The sequence below is a fragment of the Puma concolor genome, chromosome D1 (genome assembly GCF_028749965.1).
Source record: "Puma concolor isolate L17-30 chromosome D1, mPumCon1.1.hap2, whole genome shotgun sequence".
Taxonomy (NCBI): Eukaryota; Metazoa; Chordata; class Mammalia; order Carnivora; family Felidae; genus Puma; species Puma concolor.
The window spans coordinates 4,991,337-5,019,261 of NC_141676.1; the positions used below are offsets into that span (position 1 = coordinate 4,991,337).

The 27,925-nt window shown below is 61.0% G+C and overlaps 3 protein-coding genes and 1 long non-coding RNA gene across 12 annotated transcripts; 1 reads left to right on the top strand and 3 right to left on the bottom strand.

Annotated features, from left to right (window-relative positions):
- Window positions 1–91: 91 nt before the first annotated feature.
- On the bottom strand, window positions 92–5,901 carry RPS6KB2 (ribosomal protein S6 kinase B2). Of its 3 annotated transcripts, none has more exons than XM_086676772.1 (15): window positions 5,747–5,901; window positions 5,380–5,420; window positions 5,154–5,274; window positions 4,803–4,871; window positions 4,136–4,283; window positions 3,012–3,069; window positions 2,809–2,909; window positions 2,593–2,683; window positions 2,417–2,507; window positions 2,186–2,293; window positions 1,411–1,473; window positions 1,196–1,273; window positions 999–1,103; window positions 780–892; window positions 92–519 (listed from the first exon to the last, which is right to left on the bottom strand). In XM_086676772.1, exons 1-15 carry the CDS (start codon window positions 5,816–5,818, stop codon window positions 336–338), a joined length of 1,443 nt encoding a protein of 480 aa, XP_086532898.1. In that variant the 5' UTR covers window positions 5,819–5,901; the 3' UTR covers window positions 92–335. The 3 variants fall into 3 exon arrangements, with proteins under 3 accessions (XP_086532898.1, XP_086532897.1, XP_086532899.1); XM_086676771.1 differs by having other exon boundaries at window positions 999–1,106; XM_086676773.1 differs by lacking the exons at window positions 5,154–5,274; window positions 5,380–5,420 and having other exon boundaries at window positions 999–1,106; window positions 5,747–5,887.
- Window positions 5,902–7,044: 1,143 nt separating this feature from the next.
- Window positions 7,045–21,048, bottom strand: CARNS1 (carnosine synthase 1). Of its 4 annotated transcripts, XM_086676768.1 has the most exons (13): window positions 20,910–21,048; window positions 16,963–17,050; window positions 16,051–16,342; window positions 15,953–16,001; window positions 15,576–15,602; window positions 14,017–14,290; window positions 13,172–13,261; window positions 12,434–12,921; window positions 12,027–12,201; window positions 11,852–11,937; window positions 10,940–11,171; window positions 10,564–10,844; window positions 7,045–9,233 (listed from the first exon to the last, which is right to left on the bottom strand). In XM_086676768.1, the coding sequence occupies exons 5-13, from the start codon at window positions 15,576–15,578 to the stop codon at window positions 8,007–8,009; spliced, it is 2,856 nt and encodes a 951-aa protein (XP_086532894.1). In that variant the 5' UTR covers window positions 15,579–15,602; window positions 15,953–16,001; window positions 16,051–16,342; window positions 16,963–17,050; window positions 20,910–21,048; the 3' UTR covers window positions 7,045–8,006. The 4 variants fall into 4 exon arrangements, with proteins under 4 accessions (XP_086532894.1, XP_086532893.1, XP_086532892.1 ...); XM_086676767.1 differs by lacking the exons at window positions 15,953–16,001; window positions 16,963–17,050; window positions 20,910–21,048 and having other exon boundaries at window positions 16,051–16,205; XM_086676766.1 differs by lacking the exons at window positions 15,953–16,001; window positions 16,963–17,050; window positions 20,910–21,048 and having other exon boundaries at window positions 16,002–16,205.
- On the top strand, window positions 19,744–21,914 carry LOC147576346 (uncharacterized). Its single transcript, XR_015240691.1, has 2 exons — window positions 19,744–20,344; window positions 20,855–21,914. It is a non-coding gene; the product is annotated as an uncharacterized LOC147576346 (long non-coding RNA).
- TBC1D10C (TBC1 domain family member 10C) lies at window positions 21,087–27,903 on the bottom strand. Of its 4 annotated transcripts, none has more exons than XM_025915472.2 (10): window positions 27,111–27,903; window positions 26,642–26,820; window positions 25,793–25,892; window positions 25,486–25,593; window positions 25,291–25,397; window positions 24,976–25,090; window positions 24,290–24,355; window positions 23,978–24,167; window positions 22,069–22,223; window positions 21,087–21,767 (listed from the first exon to the last, which is right to left on the bottom strand). In XM_025915472.2, exons 2-10 carry the CDS (start codon window positions 26,791–26,793, stop codon window positions 21,420–21,422), a joined length of 1,341 nt encoding a protein of 446 aa, XP_025771257.1. In that variant the 5' UTR covers window positions 26,794–26,820; window positions 27,111–27,903; the 3' UTR covers window positions 21,087–21,419. The 4 variants fall into 4 exon arrangements, with proteins under 4 accessions (XP_025771257.1, XP_025771256.1, XP_086532900.1 ...); XM_025915471.2 differs by having other exon boundaries at window positions 27,093–27,903; XM_086676774.1 differs by lacking the exon at window positions 27,111–27,903 and having other exon boundaries at window positions 26,642–27,034.
- Window positions 27,904–27,925: the final 22 nt, after the last annotated feature.

Below are 27,925 nucleotides of genomic sequence, written 5' to 3' on the forward strand. Positions count from 1 at the left end.
CTATAGCGACCCTTTCCATCTCTTAGCAGGGGCTCCTCCCGGCGCCACCCCACCCACTCCTGCCCCCAGAAATCCAAGTTCAAGAGCCAGGTCAGTGCCATGATTCAATATTTTAATTCGCTAAGGGCACAGCTCAACTGCAGGAGGCCAGCTGGGCGGCAAGGCCACTCCACTGACAGCCACAGCCTGTGGCCCTCTGTGGGCACGGTCCAGGGGCACAGCCACCCCCAACAGAGACACACTCTCACACACACTCACTCCTGTACTCTTGGACACACCTCCAGGCCTCTGGAACTGGCCCAGGGTCCCGCTTGCCCTCACAGCCATCCGTCCTCCTAGCGCCCAGGGCGCCCACGGCCCCTCTTAGACTTCTTGGTCCCTGAGGGGGGTCGGATGGGGAGGGGGGCAGAGCTCGAGGGTGGCGGTGGTGGTGGCAGGAGAGGAGGTAGAGGGGACTCCGTGGGCTCCAATGGGCCAGGGCTGGGCCGGAATCCCTCAAAGGGTGAGAATTTCAGGGGGCTGCAGGGAAAACCAAGGCTGAGTCAGCACCTACTGGCACTGGGGTCAGAGGGCCAACTTCCCCGCCTGCCTGGGCACACAGACTATGAGGTCAGGTGCCCAGCCAGGCAGCCTGTGCCACGAGGGGTCCCCAGTGGTAGATGACAAAGCAGAGGCTAGCACTGAGATTCAGCCAAGGCAGCCCCGGGGTGGGCGGGGCAGAGCCAAAGCTAGAACCGGCCTCCTGCTCCAGCTACACACTCCCTTCTGCCCTGTGGTACCTGACCGGGGTCCGGGGGCTGCTGTTCAGGCGCCTGGGGGAGCGTAGCTTGGGCTGGAAGGAGAAGCCCTCCTTGCTGCTGTCCAGGACGGAGGGTGCCACGTACGTGAAGCCCTGGGAAGGAGGTGCAAGGCAGGGCTGGGCAACGCTCGGCATCCCCCACTCCTGAGCCACAATCCTTCCCGTGTCCCCATAACCCTCGGGCCACAAAGGACCTCACCAGGAAGGCCTGGTTGGCGCTCTCACTGAGGGCCGTATCATCTGGACTGTCCACTGGCGTCTGCCGTGTGAAGTGGATGTCAAACTGGCTCACGTCCTCCTCTGACTGCTGTGAGCGACCCGAATGGGGAGAGGGGGTCAGGGAGCGTCCAAGATGGGCCCTCCACCTGCCCCCAGTCCGGTGGGACCTCCACTCACCAGACAGGGCCTGAAAGGGGGGTCTATGCGGCGAGCCAGGAGGTCATCCCAATTAATGTGTCGGAAGAAGGGGTGTCTCTGTGGGTAGAGTGCCCCCAAACACCACCATTTCACCCTCTTCGGCTCCCTCAGTAACTCCCTCTGCCCTAAGGCCCTGCCTGCCCCCTGTCCTTTGGGGGCTCGGCCCCGCCCTCTCCTGATGGTCCCAGACCCACCTGCACATCAGCAGCGTCTCCTGGGCCGCCACCCATCCGTTGGCTGGGATTCCGCTTCAGAAACTGCGGGGCGAGGGCAGAGGGTGAGGGTCTGGGGGATAGACACTGACTGTGTGTTCCCCTGTGTTCCTGGGGGCTGGCTGGGGCGGGGAAGGGTGGAGGAGGGAGAAGGCCTCTGGAGTTGGGTCTCCACCTACGGGCCACCCTAGGACTTCCAAACTTGGTCCAATGGGCCCTCTGCCATGAAGCCTTCGTAAAGGCACCTGGTCACCGGGATCACTCCAGGGCACTCCAGCAGGGATCCAGTCTCCAAACCCACCCTTCCCACTTTTATCCCTAATGATTGCCTTCGTGATGGGAGAGCAGCTAGCTCATCATGAACGTTTTCTTTGGCTGATGAGAACTTGGACTACAAATGTGTACAGGGTCAGCAGCTGGTCTACAACAGAGCTAAGGCACAAGCTCGGTGTCTTGGAACCCAAAGCAGGTGCCGCTTCATCCCAAAGGCATACTGCACAAGTGGGGATGTCGCACAGCCCAGAGGACCCCGTACGGGGCCTAGAAGACATGGGGGCTGGACCAGGGGCAGGAGGGAGCCCAACCCCCCCCCCCTTTTTTTAAAGTTTATTCATTTATTCTGAGAGAGAGAAAGAGAATCCCAAGCAGGCTCTGCACTGGGGCTCGAACTCATGAACCGTAAGATCATGACCTGAGCTGAAATCAAGAGTCTGGACGCTTAACTGACTGAGCGCCCCCAGGCGTCCCCGGAGCCCACCTTTTTGACGAGGTCCCGGGCATCCGGGGTGAGGTAGGGGGGCAGTGTCAGCTTCCCTTTGATGATCTTGTCCATGGTTTTCTTCCGGTTCTCCGCAGTAAAGGGTGGCTGGAGAAAGCAGACGGTGAGAGGAGACTTGCGGGCTTCACCCCAGGCCCTGCCCCTGGCCGGGACGGGGACCCCCTCCCACCCCTCTCCCCCCTCCCCTCCTCCCAAGGAGGCTGGACTTGCCGATCCAGTGAGCATGTCATACATCAGGGCCCCCAGGCTCCACCAGTCCACCGCCCGGTTGTGGCCACTGCGCACCAGAATCTCAGGGGCCCTGAGGGGACGGGTGAAACCATCAGCCCGGCCAGGCCTTTCCTGGCAGTTCTCCCCACCCCTGGTCCCAGCCAGCTACCACCTACATGTACTCAATGGTGCCACAGAAGGTGTGGGTGACGGCGCCCTCATGGATCGACTCCTTGCAGAGTCCAAAGTCTGTCAGTTTGATGTGGCCTGGGGAAGATGTTGGAGAGGGTAGTCAGGGCCCTGGCTCACTGCACGGTGCTCCTCGGCCCTCCCGGCAGATTCTGACCCGCCTCGCAGCTGCGGGGGGGCAGGGTGCACACGCGCATGCGCACCCTGGCTGCTGAGCATGATGTTCTCAGGTTTGAGGTCCCGGTAGATGATGCCTTGGGAGTGCAGATGGCCCAGGGCCAGCGTGATCTCTGCCAGGTAGAAACTGCAGAGACAGGACAGGGTGAAGGCAAGGGTAGGGGTGGGGCTTGCTCTGGGGAGAAGGGATCCCTGGAGCCCCTCAGGAGGGGCAAGAAGTAATACCTACCAGGCCGTGTCTTCCAGGAAGATGCCCTCTCGCTCCAGATGCGTGAAGAGCTCACCGCCTGCGACACAAACACGTCAGCAGCTGTGTGCTGGGAGCAAGTGCCTTCGCGCTCTGAATCTTGGTTTCTTCTTGGGGAGAGTGGGACTCATAATTCCGGCCCTACCTGCCTCACAGAGCTGCCGTGGGGATTCAATTCAATTCAGCAAACATCTACCGACGCCTACTCGGTGTCTGGCCCTGTGCTGGGTGAAGCTGGGGACACAGAGATGAAGAGACCCAGCCATTGCCCTCAGGACGCTCAGTCTAATGGGGAGACAGACATGCACACAGGTGCTCTAACATGCCAGACTGAGGCAACAGCTCCAAGAGCTTAACCCAAAAAATCTCACAGAGGCGGCAAAATTACTCCCAATGTGAGGGGACACAGCCCACGGTAGCAATGAGAATTAAGGGGGCGCTGAGACAGACACAGATGCTGGAGCTCACAGGGCCCATCTGGTGCAGATGGGACAGGGGGAGGGGTCAGGCCCCACTGCTTCGTGGCCAGCAGGGGGCACCAGGCCAAGGAGGCCAGGCTTATCTGAGCAGTTACAAGGAGCCATGACTGTGAGTGTTGGGGACAATTCCATGCCGACACGACGAGCACCCTGGGAGTTCGTGGAGGAGACAGTAGGAAGAGGGTGAGCTGAAGGCCTCAGGCCCGGTTTGGAAACAACTGTGACTCGTGCCCTCCCCTCAAGAGAGTGGAGATGATGGAGGACACTGCCAAGAATGAACCAGCTGGATCTGGGACCTGATGGGACACAGGGCACCCAGGAGAGAGGAGCAGGACATGAAGGGGTGGTGGATGTGGACAAAACAAGCCCCTGGGTTTCTGTACGAACTCCCACTGTTCCCGTCCACCCCCAATACAGGTGAGGGACACAAGAGGTGCTGGACAGACGTTTGCTGAATGAATGAATGGATGGATGGATGGATGGACGGATGGATGGACAGACGGATGGATGAGTGTGGGGGCCCCCTAGCCATTCTACACACCACATCTCTCCGGGCTTCCCCAGAGTTCCCAGTGCTTCCTGGCTGGTTCCCTGGCCCTGGTTCCCCCGCTGGGCCCGCGCTCATACCACTGAGGCACTCGAGGATGAGGTAGAGTTTGCCACCAGTCTGGAAGGCATAGGCCAGTTCCACAATGAAGGGGTGCTTCACTGACTCTAGAATGTTCCGTTCAGCCCGCGTGTGTGCTGTGTCCTTGGCGTTGCGCACAATTTTGGCCTGAAGAGGCGGGGATCACAGTCAGAAGGTAGGTGCCTCGGGCTCCTTTAGTCCCTCCAGCCATTATCCTTCCGCCACCCTGTCTCACTCCATTGTATTTTTTCACAATCCCGCTAACGACGGTCATCCTTCTCAAGGACTGATTTATCCTCTAGAGGTGTATCTCCACTTTGGCACGGATGGCATTTGGGGCAGGTAATTCTTTGTTGTGGGCGCCATCTCGTACATCGGAGGATGTTTAACAGCGTCCCGGGCCTCTACCTACTGGATGCCAGGAGCACCCTCTCCAGCTGTGACTCAAAAATGTGGAAATTGCCACATGTCCCCTGGGAGGCAAAACAGCCCATAGGCGAGAACTACTATACAATAATATAACCGCAATGGACAATAAACCAGCAAATGCCCAAGACTGGCACCGTTTCCACCATCACGTTCACTAGTGTCTTTCCAAAGCCTGGAAGAGTGCATGGGGGATGGCAGCCACCGAGTAAGGATTTGCTGGCTGAACAAATGACTCACCTTCCTCAGGACTTTCATGGCATATATTTTTCCCAAATTGGTGCCCTGCACCTTTCGCACTTGGAACACCTGTAGGGCAGGGGAGACAGGATTAACCTCCCTCTCCATAGCCTACCTTCACAAAGCTCCACCCTAAAGCTCCGGCCTTGAGAGCGAGAGGCCTAGGCCCACCCAAGGGTGGGGCAGGAAAGAGGTCAGGGGAGACTCTGAGAGGATTTGCCTTTCCCTCCTTTATGTTTTTACCCCAGAGATCTACAAAGGCTCTAGTGATCTACAAGTCTAATTTGTTTTGAGACCCTCTGCTGCTGCAAGACTGAGGCAGGGAGACCAGCAGGGGAGAAGGACCAGTACCTTGCCATAGCCCCCCTTGCCCAGCACACGCAGCAGCTCAAAGCAGTGGGGCCCGATGCGCTCGGGGCCCAAGTTCACACTGGTCTCCGTTAACTCCACCTCCTCGCAGTGTCCCACAGGCCTATTGACGCAAGAGGTTAATGGGGGCAAGGCTCCAGTTCGCCCCAGCCCATTCCCTCCCTGCACACCGCACCCCCCCCCCCACACACACACAACCCACACTCACTCCAGGCCAGCCGCCCTCAACTCGCCATGGGGCCACACGTCCTGTGAGAAACCGAGGGGTAAGAGCCAAGGAAGGTACCAGGAGCCCTCCCCCTCAAGCTGGACTACTTGGCCCGGGAGAGGAGGGGGTCAGGAATGGGAGCTAGGGGGCGATGGGCCAGCACTGGGGAGGAGAGGCCGAGGGCAGAAAAGGGAGAACCAGGGGAAGGGCTGGGGACCTGGAAGACAGGTCGGGGTGGGTGAGGATGGGTCAGAACTTAATGGGGACCGGGATCTGAGACACCGGCTGGGGGGAAGCCAGCGCCATTCCACCGTTTAGGGGATGGGATCGGCTCCGGGATCGAGCCGCGCCCAGGAGGACCACTCACCGAGGGGCTGAACTCTGGCTCGCCCTCGCTGCCTTCCTCCGTCTCCAGGTCCAGGTCAAACACGGCCGCCATAGCGGCGCCGGCCCGGCGGGCCCCTCGGCCCTTGCTCGGCCGCGCTCGGACTGACAGTCCGGGGGGCGGAGGGTAGTCTGTACATCATCACTCCGCGACCGAGGCCGCGGCGGCGCGCGCCGATGACGTAGGGAGCTTCCCCCGCCCTCCCCCAGGACCGCTTAGTCAAGGAAGGGAGAAAAGATGGCGCCCAGCGCAAGGCCTCTCGGGAACCGGCTTAACTCTCTTGGGCGGGACCTTCTCAGTCTTGCCAGCACTGTTCTCCCGGGGCGGCACCGGACAAGGGCTACCTGGAAGGCGCTCATCTTGGTTCTGGGGAGAGTTTGAGTGTGCCTGGGACAGAGGCACAGGCAGGTATGGCTGTAAACTTAACTCCCAGCCCCGTTCAAGCCGTGCGCTGGCTGCGTGGCTGGGTGGCTGGGTGCTGGCTGGGTGGCGAAAGGCAGGTCGCGTCTCTCTGTTCGGTCCTGAAAGAGAGGTAGCTGCATCTCAGTCCCCTTAACGTGCCACCTGACTCGAGGACCCTGCAAGTCAAAGCATATACTGGGTGACGACGGCTCCACGCCCAGGTCAGGCTGGGCTTTTTTGCCAGCTTCTTGCCAGAAAGGATTTGGGTCTCATTGATCCACCCGTAAATACGGGCTTGTGTTGAAGTTTGCTCCCATGCCAATTTAAGTACATTTCTTAATTTTGCTACTGGTACAGAATAGATGCTTAATAAAACTTGGTTAAAAGAATGAATGAATGAATGAATACACCAAACCGGGTCTGTGACTTTAGATTTGGGCATGGATTCTTGTTGGGGTTCTGGGCAGGGGGATGGGGGGGTGGGACGTGAATCTGGGCCACACCAGGTCCTGGATTGCTGGAGGTCTGATTGCTGGAGGCTGTCCGGATGTGCATTCCAGGTGGATGGGGAGGTGAAATGTGAACTCAGATGGACAGAACTCAGGAGTCTCCAGGCTGGAGGAGGTTTTATTTGGTTGGATGTGGCCCTCTGTTGAAATCCCACCCTCCACAGACTCTCAGGTTTGGGTCCCGTTGTGGGTGACCACGGCAGGCCCCCGCTCATGGTCAACCCAGAGGCCCGGCCGGTGTGGTGTTTTATCCTTCGCTCCAGATGCTATAGGTATCCCGTAGCCACCTCTCCCTCCTCCCTTCCCCACCTCCCATCTAGCTGAACCTGAGAGGTGTTGTCCAAGTCACAAGAACCAGATACCACATACTTCATTAGTCTAGAAGCCTTTATTTGGAGAGGGATGCTTGTGGAGCTGGCCACAGCTCCTGTGCTGTACAGAGGCAGAGTTATTAAAACAGCCTCCCCTGAATTAGGAAGGGAGTGTAGACTCTCCTCTGCCAATGCTAGTTATGCCAGAGGCCAAAGCACCAAAGCTTGGTGGAGAAGGTGCATGCTGCATGGGAGAAGGCGTTCGCTCGTCTTAAGGCCACATACGAGTGAGGGCGGGGAGGTGAGTGGGGTTTAGAAGCTGAGTGGGCACATGAGGCTTAGTAGAAGTGGAAACCTGAATCTTGTATCTCGTCCCTTGATCCTCTGTCTACTGTGGTATGACCTTGAGGCAATGGTTGCTCCTCCCTGGGCCTGTTTCCTCATCTGTAGAATGGGGCAGTAGTGTCTGCCTGGAGAGGAGACGGTTACTGCTGACCCCAGGCCACCTGCTTCTACCGCTCAGGCCAAATGAGGCAGGCCGGGCACTGCCGAAAGTTGTCAGCAGGCTCTAGAGAGATCCTGGAATTTGCTAAGTGAGGGGTGAGAGGAAGAGGACAGGGTTTAGTCTCAGGTTTTCATAGGATTTGTCCAAGGCCAGGGGCCAGCCAGCGTCTGTCTTCCTGTAGGCTGCAGGAAGAGAGGCAGACCTGGAGGGATGACAAGGATGGGCTAAGTCTGGGCGTCTCTCACCTCCCTGGGGCAGGTGTGCGTGTGTGTGTGTGTGTGTGTGTGTGTGTGTGCAGCTGCTGTTGCTTCTCCACGGCTAGAGTCTTGGGACAGGATTGGGGCCTTTGGGCTGAACTAACAGCAAAAGGGGCCAGCGGCCCCCCCAAGATACTTTCTTTTGTGGCCCTCAAGCCAGGATGCCTTAATGTCAAATGGCCCTGCCACTCTGGAACAGACCTGAGGCCTCCGAGTGAGCCAGGCCAGAATTGGGGCAGGGCTATAGGAAGAGAGGCACTATTTGAAGTGGGACAGGAAGTGGGCAACAGGGTAGTGGGGCCCATCGATGCCCAGACCCTGGCAGAGGCCCAGCAGGCGGAGACGAGCCTCAGCCAGGCTGGGCCCAGCACAAGCCACACTGCAGTAGGGCTCCTCGTATTCACCAGGCACCAGGACCTCCTCCAGCAAATTGAAGCGCAGCAGGCCTTGGTCATGAAGAGCCTGCAGGGTCTCACGGCTGGCGGTGGAACTCAGAGTCTGAAGGTGCTGGGAAGCCAGGCACATGACGCCCACCAGGTGGCCACGGGCGCGTGGGTGGCTGGGCAAGGCAGGCCGCAGGCCACAGGCCACCATAGCTGCAGCCAGCAGCAGGTCCACACCATAGAGCTCCAGGATCCAGTCTCTCAGGTAGAAGCCACCCATCCGAGGGTTGATCTCGATGAGTTTCGGCCCGGCCCTGGTGAGCTTGAGCTCCACGTTGAAGACCCCATCCAGCAGCCCGCAGCCCAGGCAACAGCGGAAGGCTGCCTGCACCAGCTGTGCCTCCTGCTCCGGTGCCAGCCCAGTGGGCATGCAGGCCGCCGTCTCAGTGAAGCCAGGCAGCCTCGTGGGGCCATTGTCGGAGACGAAGGCGGCCAACAGTCGCCCACCATAGACCACCAGATCCACATCGTGCTCGGTGCCCTCAATGAACTCCATCAGCAGCATGGCATTCCCCCAGCCCAGCCCGATGCCGGGGTGGTCGGCCTCACCCTGCAGGTCGCGGGTGATCCGGGAAAAGTGTTCGTGGCACTGCGGTGCGTCCTCCACCAGCCGCACACCCACTGCGCCTGCCCCAAACTCCAGCTTCATGACACCCGGCAGGGGCACCTGGTGGACGGCCCTCTCCACATCGGCCTCACTCTCCAGCGGGCAGCAGGGCACGGCGTGGAGGGAGGGCGCGGGCCAGGGTGGGCCATGGCAGCGCAACAGGTGCAGCTGGGTGCAGCTCTTCTGCTTGGCCAGGCGCATGGCAGCCGGGGGGCTGCAGGGCAGACCCAGCTCCTGGCAGAGCAAGGCCGTGAGTACTAGGCAGTCGTCCCAGTAGGAGAAGCAGCCATCGAGCTGCAGGCCACGTGCCCGCACCAGTTCCGCCAGCAGCCGCGCATTCTCTTCGTCCCTCCGGTGCTCTGTCACATCAAAGTGGATGAAAGTCTGCACCAGTTGGGATGCAAAGTGGTTGGGATCCGACTCCACTAGGTGCAGCTGCAGAAACCACCAGAGGGCAACACACCCAGGTCAGCCTCTGCCGGACGCTGGGGAGATAGGATGGGGCCACGAACGTGGTTCTGGCCCTCAGAGGCCACGGAATCACCGGTTCTAAGTGCTCAAAAAACCATCTGTTGATGACTGACTAAACGGAAGGTGCAGAGATAACACACTTAACCCAGCCTGAAGGGGAAGGAAGGCATCTCAAAGGAGGCAATACTTCGGTCGGGAGCTGAGTAAGAATCAGCCAGAGGAAAGATGGCAGAGGGAAAGGGTATGATCTGAGTGGGCAGGGGCTGGAGCAAAGAGAGAGAGAGAGAGAGAGAGGGCTGCTGGGCTCATTCTCACTCTGACCAGAGCTTGTAGGGGAACCACCAGGGTTAGGGTTTGGGACAGGTGGTCTGGTGGCTTTGGGCATCATGTTCTTGGCCATTATTCACCCAAAGAGTTCTGACCTTCAGGGGGTGCCCACAAAGGAATCCAGTGGGGCCCTGTGCCCCAAATCTCACTGCCCGCTGGGGGAACACAGACACAAAGCAGCGGGTAACCAGGGCAGAGAGAGCTCCTGGAAGAGAGGGGAGGGTGGCTGTCTGCACAGTAACACTAGGCGGCGGGAGGAGTGGACATTCCAAGTGGAGAACACCGTGTGCAAGGCAGGGAGTGAAAAGACGTGGCAATGGCTGGGGGGAGAATTTCCTAGGGCGCGTTGTACTGCGGAAGAGGGAAGAGGAGGCCACTGTGGTAGATTAGGGCCACAAAGAACCTAGACATTTGGCCTCTGTTTTATCTGTTCAGTGCAGATAAGAATGTCTGCGCCGCCTGCATGGCCCCGGATTCTGTGATGTGAGGCCACTGCTCTGAATCTGATTCGCGATGTGTAAGCTGCTCCCCAGCACTCTCCTCACGCCCTCGGGAATCCAACCTCGAAGGGTCTGCCCTTCCTGCAGCATAGGGCCGGGCTCCTCAGCCTGGCATTCGGGGTCCCGGTTGTGATACTAACACTGAATGACCCCCCTCCCCCCACCCCCTCCAGCCCTTCAACGCTGGTTTCTTTTTGCCCCGAAGGGCTCTATGCCCTCCCGGGGGACCTCTCACACCCGGCTGGAGCAGAACGTGACCAGAGGCCAAAAAGTTTAGACTTCTAATCTTGGGCGGGGCGGTGGGCCCCACCCCTACTCCTGGGCTCTAAAGCCCCCAGCGGACACGCCCGGCTCAGGCTCCTCCCCTAGCGGTGCTGGCCCCGCCCCCAGAGCTCACACCGCCCCCGCGCCCAGGGCACCGCCTCCACCTCCACGGAGGCCCGGGGGTCAGGCCCGGCCCCGCCCACCTTGAGCCCGTAGTCGCGCGCCGCCTCCCACACGAACTTCTTGCTGACGCCGCCCGCGCCGATCAGCAGCAGCTGCTTGCCCTCCATGAGGCAGTGCGCCGAGCGTCGCAGCATGGTCTCCACGAGCGGCGCGGCCGCGGCCTCCCGGGCCGCCGGCTGCGAGCGCTGCGCGGCCCACAGCCCCTCGAGCGCACCGCACGCCTCCAGACACAGGCCGCAGTTCAGCTCCAGGGCTACGGGGGTCAGCGCGCGGTCTGCCACAGTCAGCGCGAAGTCTACGCCTGGGCCGGGGCGGGAGGACGCGCGGGCTCAGCGCCGCCTGCCCTCCGGCCTCGACCCTCGACCCCCGCCCCCGGCCCGGGCCGCCCGCGCTCACCGAGGAAGTCAGTGCGGGCCCGGCGCCCGCCGCGCTGCTCAGCGCTCAGGCCGGCCTCCAGGGCCAGCACGGCGGCCAGCGCGGCCTCGGCCGCTGCCTTGACGCGCCGCCGCACGACCGCCACCTGCGTCGCTTCACCCAGGCCGCACCGGGCCAGTGCCACCTCCAGCGTCTGTGGCAAGGAGCTCCGGTGCCGCAGAGGCCGGTCCTCACGGCCCACACTGCACACCACCTGGGCAGGGTGTGGCTGAGGGTGTCGTCCGAGAGCAGCCCCCCCACCCCCGCCCCTGCACTCCTACCCCGGTGCCCGGAGATCCAGGCCAGACCTCTCACTGCGCATTCAAGTAGCCCAGTCCTCCTTTGTGACTTACCCCGCACAAGCCACTTTCCCCTGCCACTGCCCATCTGGTCCTTTACACCCTGAGGGGCGTCTACCCAGGCTTCCGGGCCCAGCTAGGGTCTCTGTTCCCTGAAGGCTCCAAGCCTACTTGCTGCTGCGATCCCCGGGGGCCCGTGCCACCCCGCTTGGCTCAGAGCTATGCTCCCCGGAGGGTCCTCAAGCTGCCCTAAGTTCCCCAGCTTGGAGGCCCCCTCCTAAAGGGCCCTGGACACTGGAGGTTCAGGGACCCTCCGTCAGCCCCTTCTGTGGGCAAGAGCTCCTTGGGAATAGGATTCAGTCCTGGGCCCTGGTGCCTAGTATGGAGTATCCGAGCTCCTGATGGAGGAAGGGTGCAGGAAGGGGAGGGAAAAAGCTTCAGACCCAGGAGTCCTCCAGGACACCATCAAGGTTCCCCCCAAAGATTTTGTCCTCTCTCTACCCAGGGGCCCTCAGCAGCTCATTGGAGCTGGGCCGGGTTGGGCTGGCCTGGGCTGTGGCAGCAGGGTCAGGACCTGAACCTGGGCCACACTCACCTTGCTCAGCAAGGGCCTGTCACCCTGTGTCCGACATACCACAGCACAGATCCGCACAGCCAGCTCAGGGCCAGGTGGGGGGCTGCCTGGGGAAAGACATGAAGCCTGAGCCCAGCACAGAGCAGCCAGGAGGCTGAGCCGGCACCCACTCCTGGCTGGCCCAGGTGGCTCTCACCTGGGAAGGGCAGCCGGGCAGGTGGGCACACAGCCTCCACCAGGACACTCTCCTCCTCCTCCAGTTTCTCCAGCAATGCCAGCACCATGTCGACCACTGTGCCCAGCTCCTTTTGCGAGTACAGACGCAGTGCCTGCCGCCCCCGCCAGCGCCAGCCACTGAGCTTCACGGCCACCTGCAACAGGGAGGGGAGGGGGGCCTCCTTACCACCCCACGTACGTATGGGGTGGGATGCTCACACGTAGGATCCAATGTGTAAACTGAAGTAAGAAGGCAAGGGGTCGCCACAGAGATAGGCCAGCAGCAGGACCCCAAGTTGGGGACAACTTCCCAGCAGGACTTGGTAACCATCCGTGGGTCCCATCCTGCTGGCATCTGCACAGACCTCGGAGGCAGGAACCTGTTACCTGCAGGGCATCACCCAAGGCCTCGGAGTGCAGAAAGGCCTCTACTTCCTCCTTCACCAGTGTCTCCTGGCCCTCTTTGCCACTCAGCTCCACCAGCCGTAGTCCTGGGCTGGCATCCCCTACCCGCAGCAGTGCTGGTGGCTTGTAGGTGAAAGCCAGGGTAGCTGGCACAGCCACGCCACCCTGCTGAGCCAGCAATCTCCTGGTCAGCAGCCTGTCTTCCAGCAGCCGGGCCAGCTCAGCCGAGGCTCCTGTGGGGCAGGTCAGGTCACGGGCAAGTTCAGCTGCCTCTCGACCCCGGCCAGGTCCCAGCCCCAGGCCCGCCAGGAAGTAGGTGGCCCGGCGTGGGGGGACAAAGTCATCCAGGAATGTCAAGCCCCCCGGGTAGAAGCTCACGGCCTTGGAGACCAGCAGGGCCGACTCGCCCGGCTGCCCAGGTGCTGGCACCTTCATCAGCCAAGCAGGGGACAGGCAAAGGAGCATATTTCCTGCGGGCAGAAGGAGGACGGCTGCTGGCCAGGGAAGGCTTAATGCCCCCAAGCCCTCCACCTCCAGCCCAGGGACCCCGGGTCGTAGGGGGCAGCTGCTCCCAGAACCCACCCCCGCTCAGAGCATGGCAGCTGGCCCAGTGGAATGCAGGCAGTTGCCAGGGTCAGTGGGTATTTTGGGATGTGGCCGGGCCAGGGCAGGGCTGCCCTTTCTACGGGAGGGGGTGGGGGAACTTGGGCACACACTCACCCGGGCTCTGGACCCCTCCTTCCAGCAGCACGGACAGAAAGGTGCTGGGGGATCCCAGAATGCATAAGGTCACCTCCGCACCAGGGCAGCCTCGGGAGGGGAAAGAATGTGGCCAAGCTCAACAGGGGCTCCCCCCGATATCTTTCTGCCTACCCTCCCCTGTTCCATAGCCCTGCCCTCTTCTTAGGCCCCCAAGTCCTTCCCAGAGTGGGATGAGAAGAGTAGAGAGGACGGAGAAGAGACTGGAGAGAGAAGGGGCGCTGCCTGCCCATCCCACCCCATGAGGGTGGCTCCCTTCTCTCTGCAGCTGGCCTGGAAGATACTGGAGGCTGGGCGACCGGAGACCTGGGTTCTAGCCTGAGCTCTGACACTGACTTTCTCTGTGACCCAGGGCCCCCATGTCTCAGTTTCCCAGTGTGTGATCCCCAGGAGAGCCCAGTCTGTGATTTTCATGTCTTCTACCTGCGAACCCCTCTGTCCACAAAACCTTTGTGGCCATCTAGTATATTAAACAGATAAAGCAGGGGAGGGGTCTCGAGTCCCAACTGTTAGCAGCTCCCAAGGCACTTCTATAGAAGGTTTCGCTCCACAGAACATGGATTACAAATCCCATGGCTGGGTCTTCTGGGATACGAGGGAAGTCTGGATCTCTGCTTTACTGGTGCCAGATGCCCTTTGAAACAATACTTGCCTGCCCAAAGTTTACTGGCCTGGCTTCCCTGGCTTCAGATCCAGACAGAGCCTGGGGGAAGGGGCTGACCTTGACAGGGATGGGAAGCAGGCCGGGCTGAGGGTGCCTCCCTCCCCCTCCCAGGGATACACCCCTCCACGGAGCCCTCGGATACCTGTGCGGGGCACCTGGCTGCGGTCCTGGGTCTCCGGCAGGCCAGCTTGCTGAAGACAGCTCTGGAGGAGGCTATAGTGGTAGACGGTCCACGCCCGGGCCTCCGCTCCCTCGAGGGAGCCCTTGCAGTCCAGGCCCACGTCATGGCGCCAGGAGCCAGAGAAGCAGCCTGGGGGTGGCAGGCCAGCGCCTCCTCCCCATGGGCCCTCCTCTTCCTCCAGGTCCTTGGAGGCCAGCGGGCAGTCCCACGCGGGACCCAGTGGATCCAGAGAGAGCTGAGGGGGCAGAAGTGGTGGGTCTTGGGCAGAGTGGGCAAAGGACACATTAAGTCACCCAAGGGTACAAGCCCGCCACGCTCCTGACCGTGGGTGATGTTTGGGGCAGACACTGTCCTAGGAACCAGGAGAGGATGGAGTCGGATTAGGGGATGGAGGCCTGTGCCCAGGAGCAGGCAGGTGGGAGCGCTTTGTAAACCGTAGGTGCAGTGCCCCGGGGAGGGAGGGGTGGGTAGAAAGCAACGTGCTGCTGGCTGGACCACTGCCCCCCATCCCACGCCAAGGTCTGCCCTAGCTTGGTTCACAGGACCAGAGGTTTTGGTTTGTTTGTTCATCAAGGCAGTCCTGGTGCATAAAACAGTGGCACGCCATAGCTCCTCAACAAATGTTGACTGAAGAAGAAATGAACAAACGAGCCGAGCGATCACTCTCGAGCTGGTCATTTCTCTCTGCTTGTCCGTAACCTGCCATCACAGAGTTCTGCTGAGGCCTAAATACGTAGATAGATCTGGTCCACTGCCATCAAAGTAGGTCTTGAGGACCTACTGTGTGCCCAACCCTGTGCTAGGCATTGGCAGGGGAAAAAGCCGGTGCCCTTCTTACAGATGTTCTGAGTCATGGAAGTGCTTTCTTTGGGTGAAATTTTACACCCCTGCCCCTCTCTGAGTCTGGCTGACTCCCACAGGAGGCTGCTCAGAGGCTCAGTGTGAACACAGTGGGGGACACAGGTGGGCCTGTCCTCCGGGGGACAGGCTGGGCTACCTTGTGAGGTTCCTTTGGGCTCTGTGGGGGCCTGGCATCTGCCCTGTCCCACCCCAGGATGCCAGTGAGGCTTGGACTACAGTCATGGGGAGACAGCATGCTGTGGCCCCGGAGGGCAGGTCTGGGCCCGAGACCTGGGCTTGAATCAGAGCTAACCAGTGCCAAATTCGGAGGCTCGTGCCTTCTCTTGGAAGGTGTGCTCCCTGAGAGCCCAGACTGTGTGTTCACTGATACATCCCCACCCCCAGAATGGTGTGCACAGATGTACGTGCACAATAAATGTTGCAGGACGAATGGGTGCGTGCCAAAGGGGACCAACAGTGCCCATCCCCGGGGCTGATGGGGGAGCGCCTGGCACACAGAGCTGGGAGGCAGCAGGGGTGTGTGCAGCTGGTCGCAGGCCCCAGTCGTCTGCACGGGGGTGCCCCCAGGGTTAGGCTGTTGGATGCCAAACTCTGCCCTCTGAGCCCTCCCTCTGGCCAGGGGCTTGGGCCTTTGGGGGGAACGACCGGAGGATACTCACCATCTTACAGGTGGGGTGGCTGGCAGACTAATGGCAGAGACAAGGGGAGAGAGACCAAGGCGGGAGTCAGGGCAGCGGGGTCTGTACCCCACTGCCCAACCCCTAAGACGGGAAGAGAGGTGGCCGCCACGGTGCCTCCCCCTCACTCCCGTCCCTGACAACAGGTGTCCAAGGCTGCCCCACCTCCACCCCAAGGAGGCGGTGAGATTTCGGCCTCCGGGACCCCACGGATCCTGCACCCCTGAGCTCACACATCGCGGGCTGAGCCAGGGGGCGCTGAGCCCTTCCAGCGGGCGGCGCGCTGGGTCCCCGAGGCCCCTGCCCCCGCAGCCCCGCTCCCTGGCTCTCCCCGGGGGCGCGGGCAGGAGCCGGGGTACCTGGAGGGCTCCCTGGCTCTCCCCGGGGCGTGGGCAGGAGCCGGGGTACCTCGAGGGCTCCCTGACTCTTCCCGGGGCGCGGGCAGGAGCCGGGGTACCTGGAGGGCGGCGGCGGCGGCGGCGGCGGCGGGGCTTGGCGGGCGGCGCGGCGGCGGTGGCAGCACAGCGGGAGCGGGCGGCGCCGCTTTATATAGCAGTCCCCGGGAGGGAGTGCCCAGTGCGGGGCGGGGGCGGCGCGGGGCCCCAGCCAGCACCCCACCCCCCACCGCCCCGCCACCCAGCCCGAGACCTGGGCTCCAGGGTGGAGCCGGGGAGAGACGGACAAAGTGGAACAGCCGGCCAGGTGCCAACGGACGGGGATGGTCAGAAGAGAGGGTCACAGACACGAGGCTGTGGGGAAGAGAAGGCACAACCGGGACAGGGGCAGAGAGAGCCCGAGAGAGGGACAGAGGGAGAGAAAGTCCGGGAATGAAGGAGGGATGGAAGAAAGGGGGAGGGAGGCGCGGAGGGAGAGGGAGAAGCTGGAGAGGGCAGAGACCGGTGGCCGGGCTGCCCTTGGCCTTTGGGGGTGGGGTGGCCAGGAGAGCAGTCGGGGCACACAGTCTGGAGTCCTGCCCTTGGATAGAGTCCTGGGCTCCCTAGCGCATCCAGCCCACAGCAATGTGTCTTAGCCAGAGCACTCTGGCCTAGGGCAGACTGTCTCAGAAGCCCCTGTTAGGCAGGGGTCCCCGTACATCTGTGGGGTTCCTGCCTCACCTCTCCTGGTCCCCGCCAGAGTAGGCACCAATCAGTAAGAAGACCCCACGAGTGGGGCGGTCCCAGTTTCCTGGGGTACCCTCTGCCCTGCAGGGGGCCAAGAGGGAAGGGGGTGCCCAAGCTGTGGGGTTCCCAGTGGATCTGAGCACGGGAAGGGGGGGGTGTATAGGATCTGCTTCGCCCAAGTCTGCTGGACGCCAGCGGTCACACCCGGTCTCCCCAAGACAAACAACATGACGCCCGGCTGCACTCACCCAAGCACCCACAGAAGAACACCTCAAGAACATCTCGAGAAGTCCGTTCTCTTGCTGTGCGGGTAGCCCGAGCTCCACTGTGATCCCACTGGTGGGTGCAGGGGTGGGGCACGGATGTCACCAAGGAGCACGAGCCTTGGCAGTTAACAAGAGTTAAAAACTGAAACTCAACCGAGGAAATTTTAAATATTCTATTGGCTTTATCCAACGATGCATAAATTGGCAACATCCCATCTAGCAGATAGAAAGGAGCTCTGAGAGGCTGTGCAGAGTGGAAGACTTATGGGCAGAGGGGAGCAAGGGCAAAGAAGTTGCACTGGGCAAAAAAAAGTGGGTTCTTGTAAGATCACTTTCCTTTAGGGAACGGCAGAAGTCTATCAAGCACATTGCCCAACTAGTGCTGACAGGTGATTCCCGATCCTGGTTTAAGAATCCATTTCTGAGGGGCGTCCGGGGGGGCTCAGTCGGTTAAGTGTCCGACTTGGGCTCAGATTATGATCTCGCAGTCCTCGAGGTGGAGCCCCGCATCAGGCTCTCGGCTTTCGGTTGTCAGCGTGGAGCCTGCTTTCGGATCCTCTGTGCCGCCCCCCTCCACCTCTCCCCTGCTTGTGCACATGTTGTCTCTCTCAAAAATAAATACACATTAAAAAAAAATTCATTTCTGGGAGAGCTGAGACTGGGTTTGGCAAAGTGGGACTAAGCATAAGCATCTCCATTTTGAGCCTCTGGGGGTTTTTTGTTTTGTTTTTGTCTTTAATTTTTTTTTTTTAATTTTTTTTTTCAACGTTTATTTATTTTTGGGACAGAGAGAGACAGAGCATGAACGGGGGAGGGGCAGAGAGAGAGGGAGACACAGAATCGGAAACAGGCTCCAGGCTCTGAGCCGTCAGCCCAGAGCCCGACGCGGGGCTCGAACTCACGGACCGCGAGATCGTGACCTGGCTGAAGTCGGACGCTTAACCGACTGCGCCACCCAGGCGCCCCTAATTTTTAATGTTTATTTATTTATTTATTTTTTAGAGAGAGACAGAGTGTGAGCAGGGGAGGGGCAGAGACAGAGGGAGACACAGAACCTGAAGCAGGCTCCGGGCTCTGAGCTGTCAGCACAGGGCCCCACGCGGGGCTCGAACTCACAGACCGCGAGATCACAACCTGAACTGAAGTCGACTGAGCCACCCAGGCGCCCCGAGCCTCCTGTTTTTAACACAAGCCATGCAGCCTCTGCAGACTCAGGTTTTTCATCCTCGAGTGGGGATTATGGTGCAAATGTTAGCCCGGGCTTGGCAGGGCAGGGGGCACCTAGCAGAAGGTAAGCGCTCCCCTGTAGCGTGTCTTGACTTTGTGCTGTGCGGAGGGCTTTGCGTGCTGTATCTCCCTTCACCCTGTGAGGGGGCAGTTACGAGAGTCTCTGCCACTTACAGATGAGGCAAGCGAGGCTCGGAGGGTAAGAGGGCATTTCCTGTGTGGGGACTGCGGGGAGCCCAAGTTTGGCTTCCGGACAGTGTGGGGATGGGGGGACCCCTGGGTGGGTGGCGGCCCAAGATGGGGGCCATGGCAGGGATCCAACTGCCTTCCACTAGTAAGTTTGTTTATTTCAAATATTCGGTTATTTTGAGAGACGGCACGTAAGTGGGGGAGGAGTGGGGGTGGGGGGACAGAAGCTCTGAAGCAGGCTCCTCTCTGACAGCAGCGAGCCCGACGTGGGGGCTCGAACTCACAAATCATGAGATCGGGACCCGAGCTGAAGTCGGCCGCTCAACAGACTGAGCCACCCAGGCGCCCCCGTTTATTTGTTTATTTTTAAGTAATCTCTCCGCCCAATGTGGAACTCAAACTCATGACCCCGAGGTCAAGAGTCACATGCTCTTCCGACTGAGCCAGCCAGGTGCCCCTGCCCTTCCACTTTTTTGCTTGGCCCCTACTCCTGTCCCTTGGGCCGTCCCAGGCCAATGGACATCACCGGGTGCCATCCCAGCTTCAGTCCCTGCGGGCTGAGTGCTGTCAGAAGTATGGCTTGCCTTCCCTGAGCCCCCTTCCGAGCAGGTTTGTCGGGAGCCGGGCCTGCCAGGTTTACTGAGTGTGGTTGTGCAGGTTGCTCACTGCACAAAGGTACCCAGCTCAGTGGTGACCTTCCCTCTGCCACGTGGAGCTGCATGTGCCTGGAGGAGACAGATCTTTTCCCAAGTAGCGTGCAGGTGTCCTAGCGGCTAGCATAGTCTTGTGAGGATGTCGTGCGCAGGTAAGGGTTTACATGAGGAGGGAGCTAGTTCTCTTCTGGTTGGACGCCCCCCACACCCCGCCTGGCTCAGGCTCCCCACGTAGATGGTTGATAATGGCACCTGCCATGCTTCCCCGAGTAGAAAACGCAGTGACTCAGCCCTAGCTGGAGGAGTCCTGCCGGAGACCATTTGCCCCTAGGGTCTCTAGCCAGTGGGACCCACTGTCACCATGGCCTCCCTCCCAGACTCACGACAGATTCCCCGGGCCCAGGGCCGAGATTGCTGCTTTCCTGCTTCCCCACTCTCCCAGCAGAGGAGCTGAGCCCATGGAGGGTAGGGAGTTTATGAGCAGACTCTAGGAGCAGATCCCCCCACTCTATCTGCTACAAAGACTGCATTCTATGCCTTAAGCCTCAGGTGCCTAGAACTCACTGAGCCCTGTACCCTAGTGGCTCTGCCCCTCACTGTGATCTCAGGCTGGGCACTCAGCTTCGCCAGCCTCCACTTCCCCCCTTTTGTAATGAGGCTATCAGTGCTACCTGTGGCGGGGGGGGGGGGGGGCTCTGAGAAGTATTCTGGGAACTGCAGATGACTAGGTTATTGTTAAGCTACAGACAGGTACTTTAGTGGGGTGGGGAGGAGGAAGGGAAGCCCCTGGAAGCTCTCTTTAACTCACAGGGGCCCAGCCGCTGCCCCACATTCCAAGGGGCTGGGGCAGGGCTAGGGAGTGGGTGGGAGCAGGAGAGAAAACATCCCCAGGAGGACAGAGCTGGGTGGGTGCCCAGCTATAGGGGGGACAGGTTCATGGCTGCCGGTACGGAGGCAGGGATAAACCTTGGGTCTGCCATGGGCAGCGAGGTCTTGGCCAAGTTCCCTCCCTTTCTGAGCCTCGGTTTCCCCCAGGAAACTCCGCAGATCTGGATCCGGACCTCTGTGTTCTCTCTTCCGGGCCATAGGCTCCTTGGGTGCAGGATGGTTGGCCCCAGAGCCAGGGCCTGGCCAGGCACATAAGAAGCGCTATATGAACATATGTAAGAGCAGGTGCGTGCCTACAGCCGGTGGCCCTGTCACCAGAACATTCCAAATCAGGGGTCTGACCAGTGGCCAGGCTGGTGTTCCAGCACAGCCATTGGGAGGAACAGATTGAATACTCCACCATCTAAGTAAGAGTCCAGATGCTTTGTCCCAGTACTCCAGAGTCCCACCATGCCCTGCCACCCTCCACCCTCCACCCTCCACCCTCCACCCTCCACCCTCCACCCTGCAGGGGCGGGCCTCCAGGGAGGCAGGGCACCCGGGAATGGGCACTGTAGGGACACAGCCTGCATCGGAACCGGCCCTGTTGTCCTGGCGATGGCTCGTGTCCCAGGCACCCCAGGCACCCACAGGGGCAATTATCGAATGTGGGAGGGAGTTTCCATGGCAGCAGTCCCAAGGGGGTGCAGTCAAGGCTTTGGAAGGGGGCAAGGGGCCTTTGTCCTGGCACAGTAGGCTTTTGTTCTTGCGCAGCTGTCTCCGAGGACCAGACCAGGACCATGGGTGGGGGGCGGGCTTGGGTTAGAGTACCCCCATCCTTGGGGGTCCTGAACCAGCCTGGTGGGGGGGAGGGGAGGAATAGGGGACAGAGCCCCCTCCTGGGCCCAGCATCCACTGGGGGAACCCTCCTTCCACAGGTGCCAGAGCCTTACCTGCCCCGCCCCCCACCAGAGGCCCGGCAAGGCGGCTTACCATTGGCTCCTGTTGCTGGCAACCACCTTTCATCAGCCAATGGGCAGCCGCAGTGTATCCTGTTCCAACCAAACCGGGGCTGGACTAGGAGAGGCCGGGCTGTGAGGGAGTGAGGGTGGGAGTGGAGGGGCAGCCGGTCTCCAATTGGGGGTGGAGAGCACTCAGTCCAACTCCAGCCAGGTTTCTGCCCAGACTTTATTCTAGGCCTCCCCAGGAGCCCCGCGGGGGCCCCTCGCCCAGCCAGCTGCCCTTAACCCCACAGTCCTTCAGCTTCCATTCTTGCAAGGGCCCAGCACCGGGACAGCTCCGCGGGAGAATGGCAGGTCTGGGCCCCTGAAACCACACCGTGTGACCTTCCTTCACCCTTGTGTCCGACACGGTCTGCGGGAAGGGAGCTGATTTGCCAAATCCCGGCGGTAAAGTGCGGTGCCATTTGTGGGGCAGGCATCAGGCAACCGGGCACTTGGGGTTAGGGGACGCCGAGTCCATGGTACCTCAGAAGTGAGACCTTCAGAATCGGGTATCCAGGAAGGAGGTGGAGCTTCGATGAGACCTGGAGGGGCCCTCAACCGGAGGGCCCCGGGACCGAGTCAGAAGCCCGTGGAAAGTCTTGCCTCGGGTCTGGGGCTTGCGCCGTGGTGGCCTGGGCTCCTCCGGGGGCTGCACCACTATTCGGGGCACCTCGGGTCTGGCGCCTCCCCGCGCTCCTGCCAGCTGCTGGGCCTCGAAGATGGCCTGGGCCCCAGGCAGGCGGGCCTGCGGCCTTGGGGGTGGCCCGGACGTTGACTGAGGCAGCTGGGCCAGCTGGGCCCTGATCTCCCGCTGAAGGTCACGCTCAGACAGGGCCACGCTGTGCACCTGTGAGGGGCGGTTGGCGCTGAGTGTGCCCGGACTGGGGGAGGGCAGGAAACCGTCAGGTCCCCACAGGGCGGGCAGGACCCAGCCCCAGGAAGCGGCTGAGGGCTGAGGGACTGACAGCCAGACTCGCTAAGGGAACCATAGAAAGCCGCTTGAAGCCTGGGGTTTTCACATTCTCTGCTGCTCAGAGGACAGGAACTGAGCTCCGGGGTCTCACTCTGACTTCCTGCCGTGAGACTCAGTTTCCCCAGTTGAGCAGCAGGAGCTGGGCCATTGTGGAAGGCAGGCAGGGGGCACCCACCTGAGACATGAAGACCTCCTCCTGCAGCTGGGTGGGGGGGATGGCTCGTAGGGCACCGAGCGTCTCCAGGAGGCCTGGGCAGGCCAGGCGCTGTTCTGTGGTGCCCAAGGCCAGGCGCACCAGCGTCAGCCCCACACGGAACAGTACCTTCACACCTGCAGGCCAGGGGCTCACTCAATGCAGGGCCAGCCCTGCCCCTCCTCAGTCCTGCACCTGAACCTGCTCTTGGCCACACTCCTTCCACTCTCCTGCAGCTCTGCGGCCTTGACTCAGACCAGGAGCAATGAACGACGGTGGGGCTGCAACTGGGGGCACTGATGAGTAAGTCTCTGCAGCCGCAGACACGTGGGAGCAAAGCAGCCCGCCAGGAGCCGGGGGCTGCCCCCGCTTCACCCAAGCCTGTTCTCTGGGCCTCAGCAACTCGTCCTTACAAGGAAGGGCCAAGTGGGTGCCAGTTAAGACCAGTGACCTTCTTGCTCTGGAGAGATTCCAGCCAGAGCTCTTCACCCCTGAGCCAAGAGCACAGTGCACACGGGCACACGCACATGCCTGCACGCTCTCAGGCACACTCCGGTGTGACCTCGGGCTGTTCCCGGGGCCTCAGAATCCCTTCCGGGCAGCCTCGGGGACCAATGAGGCCCGGTGACAGCTCTGACTCATAAAGAGATGAGAGCCACCAGTCATGTCACCATCACGATGAAAGGAGCCCCTCACAGTGCCCGTCCTGTCCTTAGCGGAGAGGGCGGAAGAGGGCTCAGCCAACCGATCCAGCCCTGCCCTGCCGGGCCTCGGAGGTCCGAGGCTGGAGAGGCGGTGATGCGTACATGACAACTTGAACACCTGCGGCCAGAACTCCAAGGGGGCCTGGAGCCGATGGGGCACACAGCAGGTGCTCAATAAATGTACCGATTGACGTCTACCAGCTTTTAGTTGCGACTGCCAGACAACCCGCACAGAACAGGACGCAGGTGGGTTGCCCATGGGGGTCCCGAGGCAGAGCCCCCACGTCCTGAGACGTCCGGCTCAGCTGGGCCCCGACTCCACTCACTCTCGGCCCGACCTCTCTGGCTTCATCTTTCTCCGCGCCCGTGCCCGCCAAGTCATCTGTAGCCGCGACCCTGTGGACAGTGTCTCTCCTGGCCTCGCGGCCTCCACACGGGCCCTGCCAGTTTATGCCTCCCCCCATGCAGAGGCCAAAAGCATCTTGAAAACAGCACTCTCCTCCCACTGCGCCCCTAACACTCTGTCACATCCCTTATTTTATTTTCTTCGTGGCACTTAGGACAATCTATAAATACCTGCTCTCTTTTTTTTTAAGCTCTGTGCTCACCGTGGGGCTTGAACTCACGTCCCCAAGATCAAGAGTCGCATGCTCTACGACGGAGCCAGCCAGGCACCTCTATAAATATCTTGTTATATGGTTACTGCTGTCTCCCCCGCCCCCCACCGGAATGTAGGTGTCCTTCATGCTGGTGATCCCAGTGTCTACAGCAGTGCCTGGCACCCAGTGCCTGTGGGCTCCGGGGATGAGCGCTGTTACGCTCCTACTGGCCGCGTCCCTGCCGCTGGCCGTGCCTACCGAGCCCAGTCCCTGAACAGCTCCACTGCTGCGATCGATCTCCCCACCTCTGCCCCCAGCCCGCCTCCAGGCAGAGCCTGCCCTCCCTAAGGGGGTCTCACCACAGGCGCAAAGCTGGGGATGACACTGGTGACGTGCAGGCAGGGGCTGCGCTGTTCCCCCAGCGCCAACCCGACGCCATCACCCTGAACACACTCTGGCACCCCCACCCAGGCCGGGATTGGCAGCGGCAGGTGGGGCCAGGCACGGCTGGTGCGCTCGTCCGTCCGTCCCCGTGCGCACCCCAGGCTCCCGGCCCTGGCCACGCCCCGCCTCCAGCTGCCTACTCACCCTCGCTGAGGAAGGCATCCCAGACGCGCAGCACCGTGGGGAAGGGCAGGGAGCGGGCGAAGAGGCACAGGAACCACTCGGGCAGGTACAGCAGAGGCCCGACGCCCACCTGCTGCAGGTGCTTGTGCACGCGCGGGAGCAGCCGCCGGAGCAGGGCCGCGAACACTTCAGCGTCCAGCTGCACAGCCTCCTGCAGCCACGTCCGTCCGTCCGTCAGCACGACTCGCAAACCCCGGGCTGCCCCTCTCAGTCCCTAGGCCCGTGCCTGCCCAGCCCCTCCCCTGTGCCCTCCGACCCCCTCCAGCCTCTCACCATGTGGGGCCCGTAGTAGCCAGGGAGGTAGACCTCACAAATCTGCACCAGGCACCAGAAGGCCTCCTGCGGGAGGGGCACAGGCCGTGAATGCCCGCACCGAGGGGACCGCAGAGGGAAGCACAGGGGAGGGGAAAAGAGCACGGGGGAGGGCCTGGGCATCATCTGGGGGTGGCTCTGGAGCCTGGAGCCTAAACGCAGCCTAAACTCAGGCTCTGACCGAAAGACTCCTCACTGCCCAGGTAGAGGCCGATGATGGGTTTAGGAAGGTGGAAGTCACAGGGCTCACAGTATTGATTTTCAGAGTCACAGAGTTGGAGCTCGCTGGTCAAGGGTTGGGAGGGTCCCAGAGTTCAAGTCCTGGGTTCTTGGGGGGTCATAAGGGTCAGAAGTCATGGTCACGGGGCTCAAAATCAGGAGTTGTGAAGTCAAGGTGATGACATCCAGGTTCTCAGATCACCGGGACAGGGGTCAGGGACCAAGGGTCCCAGGTTTCTGGAGTCAAGATCGTTGGCCTTGAAGGTCACGGAGGTTGGTGGTCATGAGGTCCCAGGTCACTAGGACAGGATCTGGGAGTCAAGGATCCCACGTCCCTGAGTCCAGAGTTCCTGGGGTTGGGGGTCACGGATCACTGGGGTTGGGGTGTCAGGGTCTCGAATCCCTGATGTAGGGTCTAGGGCACTCACCTCTGGGGGCAGGTGCATGAGCAGCACAGCAGCCACAGGGCCCTGGGCCTGACAGTAGCCCTGTTCGGGCCGATGCAGCGTGTAGGCCTTGAGTACCTGCAGGAGCCCCTGCTGCCTGTACCGGAAGACCCCATTAGGGGTCAGTCCTCCAGGCACCCCTTCCCCACCCACTGGCGGCCCCTTCCCAGGCCCCAGCCCCCCTGGGCCTCACTGGGTCCCCTGAGATGGAAGGATATAAAGCTGAGGTGGGGGCCTGGGCCGAAGTGCCCTGGGGATCGTGGGGCCGGAGGTCTCTGGGGGTCCCTGGCCTCCTACCCATGACCCTGAGGTGACACAAACATCTCGTGCAGAGGGAACTGGCGGTGCAGGTCCCTGCTGATGGTCTCCATCCAATGTGGGTCTCCAGGGGCCTTGGCCAGTTCCTGTGGGTGGACAGGAAGGTGGGGGTGAGGGCTCGGAGTGGCGAGGGGCTCTGAGAAGGGCAGGCAGGACCCCTGCCAACTCTATTACCTTATAGGTGTCGGGGCTGTTCTTTTGACACACGTGGGCCCCGCACAACAGAGGCCAGCACCGGGCCCGCAGAGCCGAGGGGATGCCTTTCCGGCACTGCATCTTTACCTGTGGGTGAGGCCAAGGAGTCCCGTTAGAACAGCGAGGCCAGCCTCTCCTGCTTCTGTTGGCAGGTCCCAAGCCCCAGCCTGTCGTGGGGCAAGGGTCACCTTGGGCGGTAGGGGAAAAAGGCAGGAGGTCCCGGGATCCGGGAGGGGTAAATTTTGCCAGGGCACGGGCAGAGGCAATGGGACCATCGTCCCCTCACCTTCTTGTATCGCCGAGACATGGTTTTCTCCCAGTGTGAGGTCATCTCTACCCACTTCATCTCTCGCTGGCGGATAAGGTCTGCAGGAGGGTGACCGGGCCTGAGGGCACACGACACAGGTGTCGAGGTGTGGGCCAGCTGTTACCTAGAGCCCACATCTGCCACCCTTCATGCTACCCAGGTAAACTCAGCTCCTGGCCCTGGAGATCTCTGGGGAGCCCTGGGGCGGGAGGGGGGTGACCTGTCACCCAGGAGTTGCCAATCGTTGTCATGGGGACAGGAAAGGATGTGGCTCTGATGTGGGCAGAAGCAGGAGAGGCTGAAGGGGGTGTGTAGGTGTGTGCTGGGGGAGGGGTTGGTTGGCCGTCCCCCAGGGTAGGAACACAGACAACTCCTAAGAGAAGCTAAGTGGACAGAGCCCCGGACTAGAAGCCAGGAGTCCTGAGTTTGAATGTAGTTCTATTTGGTCTCCGCGGTGACCTCGGGCAAGTTCCTATCTGCACTTGCTTTCCTGTCTGTGTATTGGGAAAGGGAGAGGGTGAGGGAAGAGGTGTGGGTTCTTTGGTTAGGTTCTGGGATTATTGGGGCAGAGATTAAAAGGGGAAGGATGTTTGGCCTTAAGGATAGGTGCAAAGCATTGGAGGTTCAGGGTAAAAGAGACAGATCAGAGACACTCTTGTCTCAGCCCTGCTGGCTTTAGGATTCTACCTGGAGTGTGAGAAGGGGTGACACTGGCTGAGCCCCCAGACCCTCCAGGACCCTCGCGGTTGAGCCTCACTCTAAAATTCATCCCTCAGCCCCCATCCTCAGCCCCAGCACCCCGCTGCCCCCCATCTCTCCCCCACTTACCCTGGCTCTGCTGAGCTGCCCCCAATGAAGCCATAGCGGTCAGCCTGGCGATATGGGCCGGGCCCACTCAGCTCGGAGTCAGATCCCAAAGAGCTGGAGTCATCCTGTAGCTCTGAAGTTTGCACCAGGTCCTCCCCTAGGGCCTGGGCCATGGTGCCCCAGACCCCTGCTACAACAGGCTGCAAGATGTGGGGAGAGCCAGGGTGAGAGGCAACTCCTGAGCAGCCTGGGGCCTGGGCTCCCATCCAGCCGGTCCCCAGCCTGAGGACCTGACTGTGGGGTTCAGAGGGAAGAGGCTTCGGGGTATCTCACCAAGCTCCTTCTGTCCCCACTTTTATTGGGGGAGGGGAGGGTGGGCCCTGAAGTGGCAGAAAAGCCAGACCTCTGCATAGAGGCCCAGCCCCAGGCCCAGCCCCTGCCCCTGCCCCTGCCCCCCCCCAGCCCAGCTCACCTCCCTGCTGCACCTCACCTCCTCCTCTCACTTCCTCCTCAGTAGCAGACAGCAACCCGCTGGGGGGCCCCTCCCACACTACCCTCCCTAGTGTGGGGGGGGTCACCCCTTCCTCCCCGAGGCTCTTCCGGTCTGCCCCAGTGCTGTGGGCTCCTCCCACCCTTCCCGTGGGCTCTCCGTGGGCCCCCGTGGGCTGGATGGCGGCAGGCTTAGGTTTCCGCCATGGGTGTGACGGGTCAGGGCCCAGCAGAGGTACAGAGGCCAGGCCACCTCCAGTTTTGAGGTTACCGGCACGTAAAGCAGTTCAGGATTCCAGTGAGAACTATGGTTTATTATAGTTTTGCTCTTTACAAAGTAATGCTTTGGACACGCACATAATGCAGCGTTATTATGCACTCAAGAAGCAATGACGGAACTTATATAAAAAAATATTAACTTAGCGCGCACCACAGTGTGGACCAAAACGCGGTGGGTGTCTGAGTCTGGCCAGCTGCCTGGGGGCCACAAAGACTCAGGAGGTAAAGGTCCTCCATGAATGTGAAGCTGGGGTTTTGGCCCAGCCCCTTGCTATCTCTGAGCCTCAGTTTCTTTTTCTGCACCTTGAGGACTTAATCCGTGGTGTATGGGGAGACAGTTATTAACGTACTCACACCACACTCCCGCCCAGGGTGGGTGGGAAAGACTGGTCAGTCTTTGATAGAGAAAAACAACTTCCACAGTATTTCCGGTCCCATACCCTCGGAACTGGACTCGGTCATTCGTCAGGGGAGGGACCAGACTCGACCCAGCCCCACCCCACTGGCCGGGCTCCGTCCTGGACACACACACCCAAA